We start from the raw sequence: 18,776 nt of genomic DNA on the forward strand, positions 1-18,776 counted from the left end.
GGGAGCTGCTTGTGGGGAACCGCCCATGAGTGCCCTTCACGGACCTCAAAATTTTTACAGTGGACACTTGTGTCCGTGTACGGACACATTGCTGACCCCTGCACAAGAGTATCTTGTTAATTAAGTCTAGAATGCAGGTTATGATTTTATTTATTATGTAACCATTTGTTTCCAATATTTCTATTTGCTAATACTTGAATCTCTAGTTTTGTTAAATAAACTTACACTTTATTTCACTATACACATATCTAAGTGCTTTGATATGTTTATAACTGGGCAGTGATCTGAAGTGGAACTGGTAAGCTGGCACATACTGCTTCTTTGGAAGCAGTGAATCTGTAAATACTGCAAGTGTCCAGTAGACCAGGGGCTGGATGCTCCAGGTACAAACTCGAAGGGCTCAAGTGCCGGAGTGTGCCAATTGCTAACCTGTGGAGTGACAGCAGGGCCTGCATAGGCCTAGAGGGAGTCCTTGTGTGGCCCATGTCCAGTGGATTTGGGAAGCTGACCCCAGCAGGCACAAACAAGGCTTCCTCATGCTAAGGGTACGTGGTAGCAAGGGCTCTCACAACCCTGGGTGCCCCCGGAAAGCACAGTTGCTATCTACTTACCAGCCTATAGAGTTCTGTAATACTGATCTCGTCAGGATCCACCATAGCATATTCTTTTCTTGGAACCAAGTCTAGCCCCAACTGCCTGTAAAGGAGAATATGGAAATAATGGGCACACATTCCAGAGCACATGAAAAAATTATATTTAGGACTCTCTTGCTTTCCTTATTTGCTTGTGCATATTTTGAACTCATTGTTTTTCCCTATATTAGAATTTTGATGGAAACAGCATGTCTAATACTGTGCATGTTAATTGGTGTCATGCCTGGATTCCAGCTGGCCACTAATATATTTTAAAGGTCATTGTGTGAAGGTACGTAATTAATTATAAGTCCATTGATAATTTCTCCCTCCCTTTTGCTGTGTAACATTTACACTGGGATATGTTCCATCACAGCTTTTAGTATTACATAATATTGTTAATTTATATTCCAGCCTGACTCTTGTGCAGATAGCACACTTTGAGGTGATTTGTAATGTCAAGTCAGATGGAAACCCAAAGAGACAGTTAAAAAAAAAAATTCAGCAGATGTGAAAGCATTAGCTCCTTTTTATATAGACACAACTTTATCAACTGCACTTGAATTTCTGGCCTTTATTAAATAATGAAGCAAACTTGAGTTAACAGAAGTAAAATGTAGCGGAAGCTTATTTTTGTCACTGATGTAAGAAGTTAAGACATTGAATACACACATGGTGCAGATGTGCTTAATTAAGGTGATGACATTTTAAACAGTCAGGAGAGCTGCACTTTAAAATATTAGACAACTCTTGAAAAAGATAATCTCTTATGTAAGCAGGAACAGGTGACATTCAAAGTAAGTCAGGTCTGTGTCCCTCCGATTAGCATAAAATTCTTAGGACACAGTTCTTTAACAATTTTTTTGTTATAGGGCTCCTCAAAGATTCTGATAGTTGAAGATGCACCTACAAATTCAGTAACTTACAGCACAGTTGTTGGAGATTTCTGAGTTTAATCAGGACATGGAGTCATTGTGGATAGTTCTCTGAAAACATCCACTCAATATGCTGTGGCAGTCAAAAAAGCTAACCGTGTTGGGAATCATTAAGAAAGGGATAGATAATAAGACAGAAAATATCATATTGCCTCTATATAAATCCATGGTACGCCCACATCTTGAATAATGTATGCAGATGTGGTCACCCCATCTCAAAAAAGATATATTGGAATTGGAAAAGGTACAGAAGAAGGCAAAAAATGATTGGGGTAAAGAACGGCTGCCATATGAGGAGAGATGAATAAGACTGAGACTTTTCATCTTGAAAAGAGACGACTAAGGGGGGATATGATAGAGGTCTATAAAATCATGACTGGTGAGGAGAAATGAAATAAGGAAGTGTTATTTACTCCTTGTCATAACAACAAGAATGGGTCACCAAATGAAATAAATAGGCAGCAGGTTTAAAATAAAACAAAAGGAAGTATTTTTTCACACAACACACAGTCAACCCGTGCAACTCCTTGCCAGAGGATATTGTGAAGGCCAACACTATAACACGGTTCAAAAAAGAACTAGATAGATTCATGGAGGATAGGTCCATCAGTGGCTATTAGCCAGGATGGGCAGAGATGGTGTGTGTGTGGGATGGTGTTAGTGCCTATTTGCTCCTCAATCCCCTGCTTGGCTCAAGCCCGTGTGGGCTTTAAGGCACTAGGAGGGGCTAAGCTCCAGCATGTCTGGGCACAAGCTCTCTCTCCTCCGTCTCCCAGTCTTCCTTCTCACTGAGATGGGAAAAGGCAATGTAACCTTGCCAGATAGCTGACATGCAGTCTTATTAGCAGTGTCTAATGGTGGGTCCGTGGTGAAATTTGGGGCTTGATGCAAACATTTTAAAAAACTAATTTAAAAAAATGAATTTGTCACACTTGGCTCGTGGAAATGGAACACAAGGAAGCGGAAGGATGATGAGAACAAAAATAAAGGGTGAAAGATAATGGACTAGGGGAGGGAAGAATTAAAAAGTTATTTTGTTTTACAGGTTTTTCACATTTAAAATACTCCTTGACACAAACTGCTTCACACACCACTCAGTATTTGTAATTCCTGTTCTGCTGTCACCCACATTGTGCATCCTGTTGCATTTCGGTCTGGAACTCCATCCATGCCAATCTCCTGGTGTATTATGATCGCTGTGGAAGGGCCCAGCCTACTAGTACACACTGTCACTTTCTGCCAGGAGTAAGGCCCTGCAGCTGCGCCTGCTCAGTACTCCTGAAACCCTAACAAACCGGCTCGCCTGCCTGATGGACTGCCCTGCCTCAGTGGCTGAGGAAGCTAGCAGGCCAGTTCTTAAACCCAGCTGCAGCAGTAGCTTGCTGGCTGCTCAGCAACCACACCCATGGATTCTCTGCCTTCCTGTGCTCGTGTCTCTCCAAGCTCTGCTCCTGATCATCTCCTCCACAGCTCCAGTATAGACTCTGCCCTGCACCCAGTCTTGTTCACATCCTGTCCCAGTCTTTCTGCTGCCTCAGAATCACCCCTGCTCCTGCCTTCCCTGACTCCCGGTAATCTAGTTGTGACCCTTGGCTCTGATTCCTGGCTCTGACTTGACCCTTGGCTCTGGCATTTGGACTCTGACTTTGGTTCTGATATTCGGCCATGGTTCCTGGTTTTGATCCTGTCTTGCCCCTTGACTCTGGCATTCGAACTCCGACTAGTAGGCCTGACCGCCTACAAATCAGTCCCATGACATTTTGTTTCAAAGTATCCAGTGCTGGCTCTGTTGGGAATAGCAACCGTTTTCATGCACATTGGGGAAAACTGAAAATAAAAGAATTTATATGACAAACACTTTTACTCATTTATATCTTTTTTCAAGGTAATAAAAGAAAACATAGACACATTCACTCTCCAAAGCAGCTGGTTTCCTTAAGAATAATATCCACTGGAAGAGGTTTTAGAGTACACATTATGACAGACAACAGAGCAGAAAGTACTAAAATCTGCTCCAGAGTTCTGTTTCCCTTACAGAGGAAAAAAATAGCAATGAAAAGTTGTGGCACACCAAGGGTACCATCAAAGTTTTTTTGCCTAACTAATGGGAGTTCTTATTCTGTTACATTTTAAAAATTCATATATAGGGGCAAGAAAAAAAATCACTGTTTTACCAGAATATTGGTATCTACTAGCAAAAGATGTACTGTAAAAAGGATTCTCAATCTATAATCATATACACTGGCTGTACTTAAAAGATTATTCCAGTTTGTAAAATATTCCTTGTACTTAAAATGAGAAATGTTAATCTCTTTCAAACCACAGAAATTTTTAATTGTGACCACTGTGTGAAGTTTTTCATTTTATTCATGTGCTAACTATTAAGTAGATCTAGTGTTGCTATACAAAATGTTGCCTGGTTAAGTTTTCCTTGGACTTAGTATTTTGTATGCAATGTTTTTTTAACAACATTAAAACCAAACACTGTATTTTACACAACTTTTGTATCATTCTCAATATTTTTATACTTCTATTTAAGGTCTTAAACTACATGTTAATCTGGCATTTAGAGAAAACTAAAAAGCATTATTCATCCTACCCTTATACTCAATGGGAATTTAACTTCTCACATATTGCAATATTAAGTAATCAATAAACTCTAAGGCATAAGAGAGATCTTATCAAGACTGAAATGGCTGCAAAGTTCAGTTATGAAAGTTGAAGGCGCCCTTATGGAAGGAAGACAAGATTCACTTACATTTAAAAGGTTTGGAAGATTATCAACAACAAATGAAGTATTGTCAAGTGAAACAGAATTCAGAGTTCTTTCTCCATCACCCATTACAATATAGATGTGAAGCACTACCCCCTGTTGCTAAGAAAAGGGGTACGGGGGACAAACACAGTGACTTGTGTCCACTCAGCCCCGCATAAAGGGTTTCTGGAATTATGTACACACATCACTGAAATATAAAACCATGTGTTCAGTTAGGCTTATTATGGAGGCCACAGAGGGTACATCTACACAGGGATAAAGAACCCAGAACTGGCCTGGGTCAGCTGGCTTGGGCCCTGGGGCTGAAAAATTGCTGTGTAGACATTTGGGTTCGAGCTGGAGCCTGAGCTCTGGGACCCTGCCAGGGTGGAGCCTGAATGTCTACACAGCAATTTTTAGCCCCAAAGCCCCAACCCCACGAGCCTGAGTCTGCTGACCTGGCGAGCCGTGGCTGTGCCGTGGTTCTTTTATCCTTGTTTAGATGTAGCCCGTGTATTGGTCAGCAGGATTTGGAACACCTGTTCAGCAGGTATAGCAGACCTACTGATATGAAGTGAAGGGGAGGTGAAGCGATGCTACAGCCCTATTCTCATCTTGCCTCCTCTGAGGCTGGTGCTGATGATGGTTGTTATAGCTGGTCCCTGATTTGTTCTCCCCAAAACCTGCATCCAAATTATAAATCTGCCTCTGAATGTGTGTCCTCGGTCCTTGCACTCACAAGGAACCCTCCGTTGGCCGAGCCTTAATTTTCCCTAAGTATCCAAGCTAATAAATCAAACCTTTTAGTTTTCAAATAGAGATAATGGTTCTAAGGAGGCTAAATATGAAAAGAAAAAAGGTATGTGTAACTAGATGGCTTAGGTTCTGATCATGGAATATGGAGCTTTAGACTTTTAAGTCACTGGTTCAAATTCAGTCCAGGTTTGGTAGTTTGTCCAGTTTTCAGTGGACAGATGTTCCTATTACAAAACTCATTATCACAATTGACACCCATGTTGGCATTCTCAGCAGTGTTCTCAAGAACTGCATAGATATGGAGGCTGATCATTGCCCTCTTTTTTCCTTTCTACCTCCATATGTGCTTTGTTGGAGCAGAAAATGGGTGGGAGAAAGAACATGACTCTGAAGGGTATGCTAGATTGGTAAATAAAGGAATCTACTGCTATAGAGCTATATATTATAGCTGTAAGCTTCAAAGGATTTGATCTTTTTTATGCCTACTAAAAACATTTGCACTATACAATTTAGAGTGACCTAACTATTCAAATCACATACGTCAAAGTGCAAGCCAATCTCTTGAAAAGGTCAAGAAGAACTTCCCAACTATACATGTACAGCACTGTATAACTATCTAGGTACATAAATCGAGAAGGCTTCCTATAGAATGTGGTACAGACCACTGCCAGACATAGGACACTGTGACCACAGTAGCCCATTTATGCCAATTAGCAAAGGGCACACCCAACCACATTGTTGTCAGAATAACTAGACAATCAGTGTTTTGTAAGGTATCATACAAAAACTGGTGACATGCTGGTGACTTCCTGAGGTCTCTTCCAACCCTAATCTTCTATGATTCTATGGTCATGAATATCATTGTGTGATTGTATGTATGGGCTGTGTATAAAGACTTGTGTGTGTGCTGGAAAAATGTTCTGAAAATATCTTTTGGAGGCAGCTGATAAAACAAGCCTGCCCTAGACAAAGGAATGTGGATTTACCTGTCTGCATGTATCAAGCTAACAGGCGGATGAGAAAACAGAATGGCTTGATTACAAGCAAGGGCAATGAAAGTACATTTGCATCTAAGATAAACAAAGTGATCAAGCCAATCAAGAAAGCAAGCTGACCAGATGATGAAAAAAGGGGTTGGAGCTTGCACCCCAAAGAATTCGCAGCAGGGGAGCGGAACTTTGTCTGGGTTTACTTTTTAAAGAATACATTTCAAAGGTTTTCCAGACTATAAAAACAAAGAAAGGGAACTCCTTTTTTATCCATCACTTAGGGGACAAAGGGATCAGCACCCTCTGAGTCTGTCAATGGTGGATCCTCCTGCCTGTGGGGCTGGAAATGGCAGAAGCTTGAAGTGATACTCCTGTGGGAATTCTGTGCCACTGCACAATGCAGAATTTTGCAGAAATTAACATTGTGCGCGCAGAATTTCCTTTCCCCCACAGAAATGGGCTGCAGTGCTGCTGGCCACAATTAGGGGTCACTGGACTCTGCAGAGCCCAGCTTGCACATAGAAGACATCCAGGGGGGAGGGAGAGGGAGCTAGAGGTTCCTGGCAGCTGCAGTTCCCAGCACGCCCTGAGGGAAGGAGACAATGGTGCGCAGGAAACTCTGTGCAAGCCTTAGACCGAGCATTAGGCTGTTTCTCCCTGTGGATCCCTGGGCTATGGGGAGAAGGGTTGGGCTTTAGGTGGGGGTATCTGGGCTGGCGGGCCCCCCACAGTTGGGCTCTGGGGAGAAGGGGTTGTGGGTTGTCTGGCCCCCCAGCTGGGCTCTGGGGGGAAAGGGGGTAGAGAAACAGAAACTGGGTTGTTACAGGGATTTCTTTAACTCTCTACTCCTGCGGGAATTTTTGTGTGTGTCTGCATTGTTACAGACATACTTGCTGACAGGAATTATGACATAAATTACCAAAATAATAGAAACTGGTATGATTATGTAGTGTTATTTTCACAAATAAAATTTGCAGAAATTTAAAATATTAGGTGCAGAATTTTTATTTTTTTGGTGTAGTTTTTAGTTTTTAATTTTTTTGGCGCAGAATGCCCCCAAGTGTGGGTCCTTGACTAACAGGCTGGTGTGTGCACACTCTCTTTGGCGGCAGCAAACTTGGTAATTTCTATGAGTGACAAGTGATAGGAGCTGGACGTTATGGACACGTTTCTGGGAAACTCAGGGGTGTTATCTGCAAGGCAAGGTGAAGACTGGCAGAGTCTTGGGGAGTTTGCTGGTGATGCAGAGAGACTGGTGTGACAAGAAGCTGACACACCATTAGCTTGAGAAATAGAAGGGGCAGTGGATAAGATGGAATATAGACAGGTAAAGAAGAGTAACAGGAAATTATGTCAATGGGAAAAAAACCTAGTAATAAAACCCAATAATTTATTTGGAAATGATCTGGCAAGGTACAGAGTACCCTCAATATGAGCTGGCTTCAATGACTGTTGAGGGCACTCAGCACTTCTCTGTGCCTGGCAGGACTGACCATCTTATGAACAAGGATGCTCCTTCTCTTCCCTTTTTATTTCTTTCCTCCCATCTCTCCAATTCACCCAAAAACTAATGAAATTAGCAACCCAATTAAAAAGAATCTTTCTTCATAAAGACTAGCTGCTGATGATTTCCTCCCTCTGCAGATAGTGTCTGTTTCTAGAATTCATCTGCTTACTCTATCAAAGCCAGCAGTAATACTTAAGTAGTTATGAACATCTGTAAAGTGTACAATATCCTCCTTCGATTTAGTAATAAACTAAATACCACTCCTCAGTATTTCTAAGATGCCTATCACCTTGGTTTCTAAACAATGGGTGAGCAAATTATTTACTGGTGTAAAAGGACGGTAGAAAATTACAAAAGAAGATTCCACCTGCAAATCAGGATTCATTTTTTCCTTCCTTACTCCTTCTCCCCAATTCTGTTAATTATTTTCTCTGTTTTGCCCCCTTTTACTGTATTTTTAATTAATCTTTCAACATCCCTTATCCTGAGAAGTATCACCTGTTACTTTATCTTCTTTCAAATTCTCTAAGATGTGGATCTGATCTTAATCCACTGTAGTCATTGGAAAAACTCCCATTGACTTCAAAGAGTTTAGGATCAGGCTTTATGTTCTCACATAATAATTTCAAGTCAGACCATACTTATTCCTCATGGATCACAAAAAGAACAAACATAATGGCAGAAAAGCTGCCCAATGACCAGTTAAGTTTATAGCAGAAATTGACACACTGCTTTAGAAACTAGTGGCCTGATTTTCAGAGGTGCTGAGCAGTCACAGCTCCTGTTGACTTTAACAGGAGTACATGTGGCTCAGCACTTCCGAAAAATCAGGCTAGAAAGTCCTTGTAATTAAGACAGCAGCAAAAGAAGAGTAATGTACGACAGGTCAGCTGCAGGATAATCTCAGTGCAGTTTGTCCTCTCCCTCCACAATCTCAATTTTTCAAAATCATGCTGCAAAGCTAGAGGCAGAAAGCTAGATACGTATACAGATGTCATCACTCTAAGAGTACACTTCATTTCCTGGCATCTGTGCTATTCAGCTGCCAAACATGGCCCAAGCCAGGCAACAACGGTTGGCACCTCTCTAGAAAAGAGTCACAAGAGCCTTTTGCCCCATTGCCAGCTATAAGAACAGGGCATCAAATAAGTCTTGATTTTGAATGCAAGCACTAAGGTGCTTTTAATCTGTGCTGCTGTTTTCAAAAGTAATATTGAGTCGAGAGTAGCCTATTGTGTTTATTTTTCCTACGTGCAGCGTGTCTGGAATAGAGATGAGCTTGCTGGCCTTTCAAACTGTGCAAGATAGTGTCAAGATCAGCATGAGCAGTGTCTGGAAAAGTTAAAACCACATTCAACATCAAAACTTTAAGCTATTAATTTTTTATTTCTAGAATTCATGCTGTTATGCAGTTAGTAACAGTGAAGTGAAAGCCTTTGATATGGTATGAGTTTAGCTAAATACAAAGGCAAAAAAATACTTGTTTGCTATCAAAATGGTGACAGCGTATCTGATTTACTTAGCTCTCCTAAATAATATTCAGGTAAAAGCAAAATGCAGGAATCTGATTGGTTTTCTTTAATAATTTTTATTTGTTTCTTAATATATCTTGAAGCTGCCCAGGTAAAAACTGACCCATGACAGAATCAAACTAAAAATTTTGGACCAAAACCTCAGCTGTCATGAATCAGCATACCATGTGAGGATATGGCCTTGCATGTATTGATAAGGTGTTAAAAAGGAAGTCACCTTTCACCTCAAGATCCCTGCTAGCCCTACATTTCTAGGATTGCTAGGTAAGTGCCAAGACAAAGCAAATATTTGTTGGGCTTTTTGTTTTATTTTTTGTTTTGTGGTTGTTTTATTTTTTTAAATAAAGTGAAGCTACAAATCATTTCTTTTCAAAGTATAAAATGTGCTGGTCCAAATCCACCCCTCTTACAGAAAAGAATTGATGGGAGGGAAAGAGTCCTCAGAAAATGCTGACATCAGACTCAGCATTTCTGCCACACACCAGTTCCTTATTTTAACACGTTACCATGAGCATAAAATTGTGGCGCTGTGATTCATTTATCATGACTGTGTTACCATAACTGCTTCTATTATTAACGCTTACTTACTCATTGCCCCAATCCAGGCGAGCAGTGATATGCCGTTTTACATCCTTCATCCGGTCATGGGTAAGATGGCCAACAAGCACCTGCCTTCTCAGGTCCAGGATTTCATTCATTATGTGCCATAGTCGATGAAAAAGATCCCCTTCATTTCTCTGTCAGATACACAAACAAACAGTTATGTATACACTAGCTGAGGAGGTCAACAATGCAAACAGGTACACTGTGAGGGGGGAACAAAAGCTCTTCTAGGACCCTCCCTAACTTCTCCCTCATGTGCTTCATTTCCTCTTTGCCCCATCATACTGTGATTCTCCCTCAAAGAACGGGTGAGAAGGGTAGGAACAAATCTATTCAGAGACTCAACATCACTTCAAGCACAAGCTACTTGTGTTCACTAAAGGCTACTCTTGAACCACTACCTCCACAGCCTTCACTACTTCTTGCTGGCCTGAGGAGCAAGGAATCCGTTTCAGTCCTTATTTAGGCAAGCCTGATTACTGGTAGTGTATATCCTGGGTCAACTGCAAATAGCTATAAGTACATGTTTTTAAATCTTTCCTGACAGGCACCTTCTGCTTAACTTGACTCTCAAACATAGGGAATTATCTGAATTGCCTTATGACTTCTTCTCCCCACACTTTCCCATCATAGTTACACAATGGTATATTTATATAAGGGTACACTTCACTCTAGAAGTACAAAGTATATTTCATTTCCCATAAAACCAAAGGACAGCAACAGTCCCCTTCCCTCACCAGTTCCAACTCTCATTAATTAACGTCGTCATATTTTTTTATATTGTCTGGAGAACCTTATTTGAGGAAGTGCTTTGAATCTTTAAGATCTGATGATGTAACATACAGAGTTTTGAAAAACATTGTGTTCAGAGCTAGTTCTTCTTATCCTGGCATGGTATCTCCTCTTCCCCTTTTCCTTGTTACTATGAACAGCTTCATAAAAACAGGAACATCAGCTGCCCCTGCTGCACAATCCCCATGAGAAGTCAAAATCCTCTGTCACATCACTACCTTGTATGTGTAACTTCTGAACCCGAGAACCTCTTCCAACTGCTTTGTTTTGTCTTCCTTATTTATTTCATTTACAGCATAAAGCAGGCACCTAGCCCACTTTTGGTGCCAAATAATCATAATTAGTTGCTATGAAGAAGATTAAGCAACAGGATCATATGAACTTCTTAGCAACACAGGTCTTGATCCTCATGCACAAGTCCTTTGAAATAGAAACAAACCAGAATATCTAGAAGACACAGAACTGCTTCCAGATGGAAAACTCTGAAAAACATTCTATCAGGCACCAGTTGGTCAGTATTCCTTTTAGTAAGTGTTAGCAGGGCAGACCCTAATTTTGTTATAGAAATATACTCTTTTTCAAATAGCTGAACTCCAATATGAAATATAGGCTATGCCACTGAAAATGGACACCACCATGGGACACAAAATGTGACCTTCCTCACAATTATTTTAGTCTGATGTTCAATATCTTCCAAGCTCTATAAATATTTTGGATATTTTATAATTATATTGCTGTTATGTCTAGCAGCCTTGATCATGGATCAGAACTCATTATGCTAGATGCTGTACAGAGACAGAACAAAAATATGGTCCCTGACCCAAAGAACTTCTTGTTTTTCCAATTGTCACTATTGCTGAGAAATTAAAATAACCATTATATTAACCAATTCTATGCTTCATAGCTGCATTTTGGTACAAAGGCTATCCTAGTATTATTGAATATGTTGATGTTCAAAAATGTTTTTGCCTACAAAATTATAAACTTAAGGAGGGATTTTTTTGTTTTGGTTTTGGGGAAGGAGGCGAAGGAGGTTTAAGAAAGCCCTAGAGATGTATTAATTTCACTTTTATTAGAAATATAGTGTGGAAAAATCCATGATTGAAAAATAAAAATTAGCAGAGAAAAAGATTCTCATGAGTTAAAATAATGAAGAACAGTTCTAAACACCTTGATAAGCAAATACATTTAAAATAATTGTATTTACAGATGATTCAGTGATACATTAGTTCAACTAATCATATATGTTATGAAATTAGAGCCCACATATCTTACTACAAAAAGGAGTCGATTCCACATCCCTGTCATAATAAATATGTACAGGAGCCTTATTTAAGGAGATCTCTTTGCTTGACTCGCATTAAATAATGAAGCATTGAAGCCTATCTCAAATTAAGAAGTAGTGCATACAATTTCATTACAGCTTCACTGTCAAATTCAATTGCTTTTGTCAGTCCATGAGTGGCTTAGGTAAAGCACTCAGGTGACTCAGTTGGATGTGTGGCACCACCTGCTGTCGTGCTGGGAGATAACAGTCCCCGAAGGGGCTGGCTGGGTATCATGAGCAGAGCAGTTCAGGCCAAGCCAGCTGAATGGTTTGGGTGCACAGTGGTTCCAAGGCTTTGAGGCTTCACCCCGGGGGGAGGGGGTACATCCCATCACACAAATTATTAATGAAAATATTGAAAAGTGCTGGACCAGGACAGACCCCTGTGGGATTCCACTAGATACGTCCTCCCAGTTTGACAGAGAACCATTGATAACTACAGTACTCTGAGCACAGTTGTTCACCCATCTTATAGTAATTTCATCTAGACCACATTGCCCTAGTTTGCTTATGCGAGTGCAATGTGCCTTACTCAAGCAAATCAAAAGCCTTGCTAAAATCAAGATATATTACATCTGCAGCAGCTTCCCCACAACCACTAGGACAGTAACCTTGTCAAACAAGAAAGTTAGGTTGGTTTGCATTGATTTGGTCTTCATAAATCCATGTTGGCTATGACTTATTATCCCTATTATCTTCTGGGTGCTTACAAATTGATTGTTTAATAATTTGGTCCAGTATCTTTCCAGGTATGGAAGTAACTCAGGTCCTCTTTGCTTCCCTTTTTCAAAAGAGATACGATATTTCCTAGACCTCTGGGACTTCATCTGTTCCTCATGAGGTCTCAGAGCTAATCGCTAATGGGTCCAAGATTGCTTCAGCTATTTCCTTAAGTACCGCAGGCAGAATTTCATCAGGGCCTGCCAAACTGAATATATCTAACTTATCTAAAGATACTTTAGCCTGTTCTTTTCCTATTTTGGCTTGTGTTCCTTCCCCATTGATGTTAATATTAATTGTGTTAAGTATCTGATCACAATTTATCTTTTTAGCGAAGACTGAAGCAAAACAGGCAATAAATATTTCAGCCTTCTTGAGGTCATCTGTTATTGCCTCTCCTAGTAGGCTATATAGAGGACTGTAACGGGGTGGAGACTCACCCAGCGGTGCCTCCTGCTGGCTGTCTGGGAATTTTTACCAGCCCCGGAGCGCCCTCTGCCGGTGTCTTACCGTCACTGGCCCCCATGTCCCTCCTGGACCCCGGTGCCCTTTTACGTGGGGTGCTGCCCCTCCAGGCAATACCCCACAGATCTGGGTCTCCCCTCCCCGGGGAACCCCCCACCCTCTATCCCCACCTTGCCTCAGCCTATGGGCGACTGCCAGTCACCATCTAACACCCTTTCACTGGGGCCGACTGCAGTCTGTATAAGCCAGGCATCAGAGGCAAGGGGGGTTTGGACCTGCTCCCTCCACCTATCCTTGGGCTGCCCTGTTTCAACCCCAGTACGCTGTCTTAGGCTGTCTGCCAGGCCTGCAGCCTGGGGCTTTTCCAGCTGGAGCCTCCCAGCTCCTTTGGCCTTCCCCAGCCCTGCTTCACCTTAGGTACCCTGGTATGCTCCCCAGCAGCCAGGCCCGTCTCCCTCCACAGCTAGTGGAGACTTGTACGGGGAGACTTTGGCAAACCAGTAAAGTGTCTGAAACCACTATGGCTTATTGCTAAAAGCATACAAGTCAGCAGGCTGTAAACTCTCCATTCAGCAGTCTCAGTTTAACCAAGGCAGGAGGGGAGCGGTTTTTTTGGGTGCCAGAGAGGGCAGCTTGACCCCATGTCCTTCCTGATAAGAACTGTGTTGAAGTTGCTGATACATGTGTCTTAGAAGACCAGGATGTGCCCCAGGAATGTCTATTGGGGCCTCAAGGCTGCAAACTTGAAAAACCCACACCTGGTTAATCGATAATCAGAAGAAGCCTCTTGCTTGCCCATTGGAACTGCTTGCTTAACAAGTTTTCTTTAAGGGACATGTCATTCTATTACTAATGTATAAATAAGGGGGAAAAGTTTGAGGTGGTGGGACTCTTCAGGACTGTACTCTCCCTCTGGATGCATCTTGTGTTCCCCACCAGCGGACGGACTGCCACTGTGCCACTCGAGAGTCACACTCAGCTTTGGTAATTATGAAGGGTTGGAGGTGTTTTACTAACCCGTTGCGGACGTGTGTATAAGTGCTTGAGACTAAGTAAAGTTTAGCTTTAAGTGAAAGCACTCTTGTGTTGTCCTGTTTGTGCCAGCCATCTATCGGTCGGACAGCCGCATCTCCCCTGATTTATTTCCTGACACCACCTCACACAGAGTAAAAGTTACCAAGAGTTTTGGGTTGAAAGAACCCCGGGTAACAGACTCTGTGTGCTCCTGGCCCACTTCCCTCTTATAAGGGCCAGCTGGGCCCCGATTAAGCCAGCCACAGCCTGATTAGGGCATGACCCCCGGCTGAGGCTGCTTCTCCCAATCAGCCCCAGTTTTCCTTCCCTGCCACAGCCCTCTCCCCGGGCTGTTTTAAGCCTTTTAAGGCAGGAGCGGGTGACCACCCCACTACAAGGACTTACACTTTCTTTTGTCATTCTCTTGCTCCTAAAGTACTTATAGAATCTCTTCTTCTTGCTTTTTATGTCCCTTGCTAGGTAGAACACAGTTTATGCCTTACCCTTTCTGATTTTACCCCACTTGTAGAACAAGATAATATAAAATGGACCCCTTGCTAGAGCACTTGTACTGTCCAGTGAAAAGCTCTTCTCAAATAATCTACTAATACACCATTTTCCCCTGGTAGATGAGATATAGGACCCATACAATGAGGATACTGACCTTTACAAACAGGAAATTTGACTGACAACTGGCTAGCACAAACTTTTTGGTGATGTGTGTAATGCACTCCCTTAATGCTATCCCATCAGAATTTAGACAGATTCTGATTGCATCTTCCACTGAAATCACAAACATTGGAGTAGATGGATATCAAAGTGAAGAATCCCTTACATCCTCTAGGATTTTTACTGCAGATGGCAGGAAAGTGATAAGGGAACTCCCTGGAGGGCACGTTCTTCCCCATTTTATGAAATAAGGAAACTGGAAAGTACTGAGACATTGTGGTTCAAGTGTTCCTAGTCTCAAGAAAAGATAGGAGAGTCACAAATAGCCTGACCAAGGCCTCAAATATAGCCTGGTATTCAAGCTATCACATCACAGCAAAAACATTGAATCTGTCCACTGTCAGAAAGTTTCTAAGTCTGGAATATATCAAGGCTTCAGTGAGCATACATCTCCTAAATAAGTACCCTTGTTTGTTCAAACTATTAGTAAAGAACCCTCTGGACACTCTACTAATGGACAAATCTATGCGAAGACAGATACCCAATAATTTGTGGAGAACAGTCATGACAGCCTTTAATAGAACTCTTGCTGCCACAGAAAAGCCAAGTAGTAAGGTACAGTTTTATTGACAGAGGTCGTCTTTGACTCCCATCGGAGTTATTTGTAAAGAGACAAATATATGACATAGAAGGAGTAACAACTCTGGAATACTTCTGGAAATGAGAGAGTTCTGTCTCTGGGACCCAGAGACCAATACAATGAACCTCAGGGAGTTAGTACAGCCAGACAAATTTTGCCCAGTGGCACACACTATATTTCATTCACACTGTGGCCAGGAAACAAACCTTATGCACCATTAAGTGTAGGTTATGGATGTCTCAACACTTAGGCCTTGTCTACACTCTCAGTAGTGTGTGCAGTATGTGCAGCTACATGCTGCAGTGAGAAGACTGCATCCACACTGTGGCATGTAGCTATGTGTGGCTGGGGGGAGGCACTGACTGAGGAGGAGGCAGCATGGAGCTGCTGGAGCCTGTCCCTGCAGTCTCTCCCTGCCAGAGCCTTTTCCTGCTGCAGGGACCTTTCCATGTTTTCCTGAGAAAAACTTGAGTTCACACCCAGAACTCAGGGAACTGACAGGCCCAGGACTAAGTAAACTGGCTTTTTCAGCTTCTGATAGTAAGAGAGCCTAAGAATGGACAGTCCCTCTTCTCACCTACAACAAGGCAAGGGTCTGACAGATGGAACACTGGAAGACAAGCAGGGCATTGAGTGTGTGCATCTGAAAATGGCCAGACAGGAAACACAGTGTGTAAACACTGTCCTGTAAACCGAGGGATCCACCATTCCCGCTCTGATCATTTCTTTTTTCCAGTGTTGCGAGACCTCCACACTGATCTGCTTCTTTACGCCACTCTGTCGGGCACAGAATCAGTGAGGCCAGGGTGCTGGAACAATTTTTATAGTGGGGGTGCTGATGATGGAAACCACGTATTTGGTGTTTGTTATTACTATTTCAAGCCCAGGGTTGTGGCAGCACCCCCAGCACCCATAGTGCCAGCACCACTGAGTGAGGCAAGCAGTTCTGCAAAGATCATGGTGTTGGAAATGTAGCACCAGACTCCACCGACCTTGGTGGATGTTGGGCCTCAGTGGTACAGAGCCTGTAAACAAGTGACTCAATAGTCAAAGATGTCAGATCCTCATGCTGGCCGGATCCCAGGCAACAGGATTCCTTCTTGGCAACTGTGCTTGGCAGTTCTTCACGTTTAACTATAGAATCTGGATTCAGACTCTTATCATGGATCCAAAGCGATATTTATTGGACATGGATTTGTATACACGTTGTTCGATGTTGTGGGGGAGAGGGGATTGGTAGCACTCGATCATTGCTCTCTTGTGGATCCATGTTTTGCAGCCCCAGATCCACACTAGGCTGCTGGATCCAGATGTGCGTTTTGTAGCTCCATATCCACACTGGGTGGCACAATCTGAAAGCTGTGGATCCAGATCCTTTGGAAATTGTATCCAGCATCAAGAGAGTCACTTTAGGCACATAGCCAAGTCTCCTAGGTCACCCAGGGACCTTGACAGTGACCAGCCTGAGATGCCTCCCCAGTGCAGGGGTGTAAGAAGCAGCCAAACCCACTTCTAAGGGACATTCTTTGAAGGTGACACTGAACTTATTCAGCGTCACCTTAGTTGACTAGGTCTGGTGAGCTACCATACCAGTAAGGTGTGTGATGTGGTCCAGACAAAGCACAGGCTGGATGGAGATTGCCTTGTGTCATTTAAAGGAAAAATCTGACTGACAAACTATAAACAACATTTGCATCAAAAGGGCAGAAAAGGACAAAGAAAAAACCAAGAGGCAAGCATCAAGGACACTATGTGCAATTTTAGCTTGCTGAACCTTCAGCAGTTAGAAAGGAACTGAGCGGTAGTTGGTGCCACTCCCCCTTTTATACCCACCGAACCCACCAGGATGATAGGGGAAGGGAGGGGCAAGTGGCCCCAATGGACATTGCTTTCCAGAAGGTTCCAAAAGCTTTTACTGCTTGCACCTTGATCCAACAAGTGGAACTATGCAGAAGAAATAAAGCTTTGGAAGTTTTAAATGCTACCCCTGGGATTTGTTTGGCTGGAAATTTGCAAGTCCCCAGAGTGTACTCTGCAGAATCCTGCAGTTCATTCTGCCAGTTTAACACACTGCAGAAGTACTATGTTTATATGCAAACACATTTTTTAAACAAACTTTCCCCAAGTGGCAATCACTGCTGCAATTTACTCCTGAAAGCAAGAGGTCCATGTACACTTTGGAGGATGCACTTTGTATTATAAAAATATTACAGTATAGGCCTGTCTGTGGGTTTAAATATACTGAAAACGAAATACACTTCCAAAACGACTCTGCTCAAAGTGTTCGAGTGGTGAAGGTTCACATATCGAGAGATACAAGCTACCTAGACAGCACCACTCTATCCAAAGACAACACTACAGATCTGACTCAAAACACTTAAGACAAGAGCAGCCTTTCCATTAACTTCAACAGGCTTTATATCAGGCCCTCTCTTCATATCTGGTCTGTGCTAACTACAATAAAACAGGTTCTTTAAAAAAACTGAAGCACCATGTAACGTGTGTAGAAGAGGTCTACAGAAACAATTTTCAGAGTAACAGCCGTGTTAGTCTGTATTCGCAAAAAGAAAAGGAGTACTTGTGGCACCTTAGAGACTAACCAATTTATTTGAGTGAGCTGTAGCTCACGAAAGCTCATGTTCAAATAAATTGGTTAGTCTCTAAGGTGCCACAAGTACTCCTTTTCTTTTTGAGAAACAATTTTGTCTTCTCAAAATTTCCTGGTCTAAATTTTCTAAAAATCACTAGTGATTTTGGACATCTCCATTTTTAAGTGTCCAGCTGGAGATATCTTAAAGGGATCTGGGTTTCAGAGGGCAGTTACTCAGCACTGTTTGGAAATAAGGTCCCTTAGTAAAAATAAAATGTAAAAGTTAAGTCTAGAAATGAACAATTTAGGGATCCAGTCAATTTCCCTAATATTCTGTGACTCAATATGACCCAGCGTACCTTACCTTTGCCCCTTGTTTTGTTCTGCATTGAAAATATGCTGTTAGACATACATTGTTGAATTTATATATCATTTTAGCATGCAAAGATTGTGAAAGGAACATAGTTCCAGGAAACATTCAGATAGGTCAGTTGTATAAATTCTCTCACTGATGTGTGGGTACAGTAGAAGAATATTTTTACTCTCAGAAATAGCATGATTACATTTGTTTAGTGCTATAAAGTCTGTGGATTATATGACATTTAAGCGTATGCAAGACCCTTCAAGTTCATATTTATAAACTATATTATGTAGTAACTAACCCATATAGTTCTTTTTTTGCAGTCAACATTAGGAAGTAGTTTACTGGAATACCACATATGAACATATTATTAATAAGGCATGTTGGAAGTGCATCCTTTACACAGGAAATTGGGATTTTACCATGGACTAGTAGTTTGTTATTTTAACCGTTGCTTATATTTTAGCTAATTATAGGGGGCATAATTAA

General features: G+C 41.9%; 1 protein-coding gene across 7 annotated transcripts in view; it reads right to left on the bottom strand.

Moving 5' to 3' along the window:
* The window catches only part of DOCK4 (dedicator of cytokinesis 4), a 414,714-nt gene that overhangs the window by 235,178 nt on the left and 160,760 nt on the right, over nucleotides 1–18,776 (bottom strand). For 6 of the 7 annotated variants that reach the window (XM_048836082.2, XM_048836079.2, XM_048836080.2 and 3 more), the window contains 2 exons: nucleotides 9,695–9,843; nucleotides 612–696 (listed from right to left, as the gene is read on the bottom strand). The exons of the other annotated variant lie outside the window; for it this stretch is intronic. In XM_048836082.2, coding sequence (XP_048692039.1) covers nucleotides 612–696; nucleotides 9,695–9,843 — 234 coding nt within the window. The remainder of the gene's footprint in view (nucleotides 1–611; nucleotides 697–9,694; nucleotides 9,844–18,776) is intronic. 7 annotated transcript variants of the gene reach the window in all.

The sequence above is a fragment of the Caretta caretta genome, chromosome 1 (genome assembly GCF_965140235.1).
Source record: "Caretta caretta isolate rCarCar2 chromosome 1, rCarCar1.hap1, whole genome shotgun sequence".
NCBI lineage: Eukaryota > Metazoa > Chordata > Testudines > Cheloniidae > Caretta > Caretta caretta.